The sequence below is a fragment of the Coturnix japonica genome, unplaced genomic scaffold (genome assembly GCF_001577835.2).
Source record: "Coturnix japonica isolate 7356 unplaced genomic scaffold, Coturnix japonica 2.1 chrUnrandom645, whole genome shotgun sequence".
Classification (NCBI taxonomy): domain Eukaryota; kingdom Metazoa; phylum Chordata; class Aves; order Galliformes; family Phasianidae; genus Coturnix; species Coturnix japonica.
In genome coordinates this window covers 1321-7509 of record NW_015440011.1, presented here as the reverse complement: position 1 = coordinate 7509, position 6189 = coordinate 1321, and the positions used below count along the sequence as shown (strand labels likewise).

The window sequence follows — 6189 nt, the reverse complement described above, 5'->3', positions numbered from 1 at the left end:
GATTAGGGGATATAGGGGGACTATGGGTTGGGATATAGGGGACATAGGGATATAGGTGGGATATAGGGATATAGGGGATATAGGGGATATATAGGGGGAATCTATAAGGGGATATAGGGGGAGATTCCTAGGGCGGATATAGGGGAGACTATAGGGGTATAGAGGGAGATAGGAGGATATATCAGGGGGGATATTAGGGGATCATAGCGGGGGATCATAGGGGATATAGGGAGTTAATATTGGGGGTTAATTGGGCGAGATGGAGGGCGGGAATAAGGCGGGATTATAGGGGGATATAGCTCGTTTAATAGTGGGTTAATGGGGACGGGAGGAATAGAGGGGGGATAGGGATATAGGGGGATATAGGGGGATATAGGCGGGTATAGGGGTTAATATGGGGGTTAATGGGGGGATGGAGGGGGGAATAGGGGGGTATAGGGGGATATAGGTTCACATAGGGGGATGGAGGGGAATAGGGGATGTTGGGGAATATATAAGGGAGTATAAAATAACGGGGATATAAGGGGTATAGGAAGTTATAGGGGGGATACAGGGGGGAATTTACTAAGGGTTAAATTTTGGGGAGTACAGAGACGTTAATAGGGGATATAGGGGATATTAGGGTAAATAGGGCCAGCTATGGGGAATTGAGGGATTAGGGGAAGTTGAGAGGTATAGGGGATATAGGGCTTAAAGGGACGCTATTACGGGGATATGGCGGGTTAAATAGGGCGAGTCAGTAGCGGGATCTAGCGGTTAATAGGGGGATATAGGGAGGCGGCAGGAGGGAATAGGGGGGTATAGGGGTTAATGGGGCGGATATTGGGGGATATAGCAGAGGATATGGGACCGGGGCATTATAGAGCGTTAATGGGGATATAGGGGATATAAGGGGATAAGGGGCGGTAAATTAGGGGGCTAAAGCAGGAGTATAGAGTTACTAGGGGCGTATAATAGGGGATATAGGGCGTCGTATGGATATAGGTGGCTAAGGGGATATACGCGTGCGTTATACGGGGGATATGGGGGTATATGGGCGGGATTATAGGGGTAATGGCGGTAAGCGGATAGGGCATGGCGGGGATAAGGGGCTATAGGGGTGAATTGGGTGTATAATTGGCGGTTAAATGGGTTTTAAAAGGTGCTTCCACCCCCTGATTCGCCGTGTTTTGCCCGTCCTCCTGCCGCTCGCTGCTGCTGCAGGTCGAGCTAGCCTTGCTGCCTTCCAGCGGCTCCAATGCAGCCGCTGCAGACCGCTCCTGAGGGGCAACGGGGCATCTATGGCGGCGCTGCCCCATGCACGGCCCCATAGCCCCAATATCCACCCCATAACCCAGCACTATCCCAGCCACTATAACCCCCACCTAGCCCCACAATATCCACCCATATACCAGCCATATCCCCCCATATAACCCCATGAGCCCCCTATATCCACCCCCATCAACCCAGCATGATACCCCCCATAATCCCCATAGCTCCCCTTATATCGACCCCATAACCCAGCATATCCCCCATAACCCCCATAGCCCCACATATCCACCCCATACCCCATCCATATCCCCCCACTAAACCCCCATATCTCCCATCACCCCATCACTATCCCCCACATAACCCCCAGTTAATCCCCACCTATTACCCATCATGATCCCCCCACTACCCTATTCATATCTCCCCTCATATACCCCCCAATACCCCCAATCCCCCTCCACACCCCATATCCCCCATATCTCCCATAAACCCCATACTAACCCACCTTTCCCTCCTCGCAGCCTCATTGCAGCTCCCAGCAGCTGATGTGCCCACTTGACAGCCACCCCCAATATTACATACATATATACCCCAATATAACCGCCAATATAGCCCCATATACCCCCATATAACCCCATATACCCCAATGCCCAATCCCATACACCCATATAACCCCATATAACCCCACTAAACCCCTATATCCCCCACCCCATCTCCCCACTTATCAACCCCATATCACCCCCATATAAGCCCCATATAACCCTATGATCATTATTAACCTACCCATATAACCCACATATAACCTCCTATAGCTCCCATATAACCCCCATATAACCCCATATAACCCCCATATAACCCCATATAGCCCCCATATAACCCCCATTATCTCCCCAAATAACCCCCATATCTCCCCATATAACCCCATACAACCCCACATAACCCACCTTTCCCCTCCTGGCAGCCTCTTGCAGCCCCATCAGCTGATGGTGCCATTACACCACCCCATATTACCCCATATAACCCCATATTAACCCATATTACCCCAGTATAACCCCATATAACCCCATATAGCCCATATAACATATAACCCCATTATAACCCCATATTACCTCCCATATCTCCATATAACCCTATAATCCCATACTAACCCCATATATAACCCCATATCCACCCCATACCCCATCATATCCCCCCATATCCCCCCATATACCCCATATAACCCCATATCTCCCCCATATAACCCCATATAACCCTATATCCTCCCCATATAACCCCCAATATCTCCCATATCTCCCCATATCCCCCCATATAACCCCACATAACCCACCTTTCCCCTCCTGGCAGCCTCTTGCAGCCCCATCAGCTGATGGTGCCCATTGACACACCCCATATACCCCTATATAACCCCATATAAGCCCCATATAATCCCCATATCCACCCCATACCCCATCATATCCCCCATATAACCCCATATAACCCCATATACCCCATATAACCCCATATCTCCCCATATAACCCCATATAACCCCCTATAGCTCCCATATAACCCCATATAACCCCCATAAAACCCCATATAACCCCCATATAACCTCATATAACCCCCATATCCACCCCATACCCCATCATATCCCCCCATATCCCATCATATCCCCCCATATAACCCCATATAACCCCCATATCACCTCATAGAACCCTATCATATCCACCCCATTTAACCCCATCATATCACCCCATATCCCACTCTCCACTATTCGCCCCCCATATCCCCCCTTATCTCGCCCATGAAACCCCATATATCCCCCCATATATACCCACCTATTCCCCTCTCCTGGTCAGCTCTTTGCAGCCCCGATCAGCTATTGGTGCCATTGACACACCCCACTATCCCCCCACTATAAACCCATATAACCCCTATAACCCATATAAACCCCACTGTCCCCCATATCATCCCATCATAACCCCCTATATCCCCCCATATAAACCCACCATTAACACCCTACTATCCCCCCGCCATTACAACCCCCATATCCCCCCATTATAACCCCCATATCTCCCCATATAACACCCATATCCACCCCATACCCCATCATATCCCCCCATATAACCCCATATAACGCCCATATCTCCCCATACACCCCCATATAACCCCATATCCCCCCATATCCCCCCACATAACCCACCTTTCCGTGCCTGGCAGCCTCTTGCAGCCCCATCAGCTGATGTTGCCCATTGACACACGTCACTTCGCACTGAGCGCACACAACCTTTCCATCTCCTCCATGCACAAAAGAAGAACCTGTCAGCGAGGTCTCGCCCATGTTCTTCACACCTCCCTTCACCCTCCTCATCCTCCCCGTCCCCATTCACCCCCCCAGCTTTCCTCTTCATAGCTCTCAGTTGTCGGGCCGCCTCCGCCATGTTGCCCAGTTGTCTATTGGGTCGGAACCGACGTCGTCTGGAGCTTTTCCGACATACTGGACATGGATAAGAACCTTCCAGCCCTTCCCACCAACGGGGTGATTACAAGCACGGCAGAAATTTGTGGCCGCAATCGATCAGAACCGCGGTCCTGAAGGAACTCCAGGCACACAGTAAGCAAGGCTGCTTCGAGCATGGAGCGGCTCTCAAGGGTCCGCCATGTTGGATTTGGGGCGGGGGGCTGGGGAAAGAATAGCATAAAGGGGGGTAAATAAGAGGATAAGGGGTCCTAAGGGGGTCCTGGGGGTCCTAAGGGGTCCTGATGTGGGCTTGAGGCTGGTCCCTGAAGGGGTCTTGAGGCGTCCTTAAGGGGGGATCTTGGGGAAGGTAAAAGTGGCCTTTCAACATGGAGGGTTTCCAGGGGCGTCCGCCATGATGGATTTGGGGGGGGCTGGGGGAAAGATCAGCAAAAAGGGGTTCAAATAGAGGAATAAATGGGGGTAATTGAGCGTCCTGGGGGGGCTAAGGGGGTCCTGAAGGTCTCTGAGGCGTCCTAAGCGAGGTCTTGCGGTCCTAAGGGGCATTTGGGGGGGTGAAACTGGCTTTGACATGGTGGGTCTCCAGGGATCCGCCATGATGGATTTGTGGTGGGGGCGGGAAAAGAATATAGCAAAAATGGGTTTAAATGGCGAAAGGGGTCCTAAGGGGATCCTGGGGGTCCTAAGGGGGTTCTATGAGGCGTTCCTAAGGGGGTTTGGGGGGGGATTTGGGTCCTAAAGGGGGGGTTTGGGGGGTGACAGCTGGCGTCTTGACACAGAGGGTCTCCAGGGGTCCGCCATGATGGATCTGGGGGGGGGGCTGGGGAAAGAATAGCAAAAATGGGAGGTTAAATAGGAGGATAGAGGGGTCATGAGGGTCCTGGGGGTCCTGAGGGGTCTATGAAGGTCCTAAAGTGCGGGTTTCGGGGGTCCTAGGGGGATTTGGGGGAATTGGGGGGGGTGTTGGGGGTCGGAAACAACTGGCTTCAACTGTGGAGGTCTCCCGAGGGATCCGCCATGATGGAATCTTGCGGGGGCTGGGGAGAGAATAGGAAGAAGAGGTAAATGGGAGCACATAAGGTGGTTCCTAGGAGCGGTATCCTAAGGGGGTCTTGCAGGTGTCCTAAGGGGGGTTTTGGGGTCCTAAGGGGGATTTGGGTATTTGGGCGGGTCTGTTGGGGGGAAGGCTGGCTTCAACATGGAGGGTCTCCAGAGTGGTCCCGCCATGATGGATTTGGGCGGGGGGGGCTGAGGGGAAAGAACAGCAAAAATAGGGTTTAAATAAGAGGAGATAGAGGGTCCTTCAAGGGTCCTGGGGTCCTAAGGGGTCCTGATGGGGGTTGAGGGGGTCCTGAAGGGGTCTTGAGGGTCCTAAGGGGGGGATTTGGGGAGGTAAAGCTGGCTTTGACATGGAGGGTTCGTCCAGGGGAGTCCGCCATGATGGATTTGGGGGGGGGCTGGGACCGAGAATAGGAAAGAAGAGGGTTAAATGGGAGGATAAGGGGTCCTAAGGGTGGTCCTAAGGGGGTCTATGAAGGTCCTAAGGGGGTTTGGGGGGATTTGGGTCCTAAGGGGAGGCGATTTGAGGGTGAAGCATGGGCTTCAACATGGAGGGTCTCCAGGGGGTCCGCCAGGTGATGTTGGGGGGGGCTGGGGAAAGAACAGCAAAAAGGGGGTGTAAATAGGAGGAAAATGGGGGTAAATGAGGTCCTTAACGGGGGGGTTTAAAGGGTGTTCTAAAGGGTCTAAGGGGATATGGGGTCCTAGGGCGGGATTTGCGGGAGGTAAAGTGGCTTCGACATGGAGGGTTTCGTCCAGGGGTCGCCATGATGGATCTGGGGGGGGCCTGGGAGAGAATCAGCATTAAAGGGGGGTTAAATAGAGGATAAGGGGTCCTAAGGGGGTCCTGGGGGGGTCTAGAGGGTCCTAAGGGGTCTTGGGGTCCTAAAGGGGTCTGGGGGATTTGGGGTCCTAAGGGGGTATCTTGGGGAGGAGTGAAGCTGCTTCACACGAGCGAAGGGCTCCAGGGGTCCGCCCATGTTGATTTGCGGGGGGGCTGGAAAAGAAACAGCCATAAAGGGGTTTAAATAAAGAGATAGAGGGTCATGAGGGGTCCTGGGGGGTCCTAAGGGTCTTGAGGGTCCTTTAAGGGGGGGTTGGGTCCTAAGGGGGTATTTGGGGGGGGTGAAGCTGGCTTCGACATGGAGGGTCTCCAGGATGGGTGCCGCCATGTTGGATCTCTGGCGGGGGGGGCTGGGAAGAACAGCATAAAGGGGGTTAAAAGAGGAAAATGGGGTAAGGGGGTCCTAAGGAGGGTCTGGGGGCATTTGAGGTGGTTTGGGGGGGATTTGGGGTCCTAAGGGGGGGATTTGGGGGGGTAAAGCTGGCTTCAACATGGAGGGTCTCCAGGGGGTCCGCCATGATGGATTGGGGGGGGGCTGGGGAGGGTCTATAGGGCCCTATGGAGGGTCTATAAGGCCCTATG

The 6189-nt window shown here is 53.2% G+C and overlaps 1 protein-coding gene across 1 annotated transcript in view; it reads right to left on the bottom strand.

Moving 5' to 3' along the window:
* LOC107307512 (E3 ubiquitin-protein ligase TRIM39) overlaps positions 1-5935 on the bottom strand; it is a 10424-nt gene extending 4489 nt beyond the window's left edge. The window contains 2 exon segments of the mRNA XM_015851019.1: positions 3545-3849; positions 5906-5935. Coding sequence (XP_015706505.1) covers positions 3545-3849; positions 5906-5935 — 335 coding nt within the window.
* Between the last annotated feature and the right edge of the window lie 254 nt (positions 5936-6189).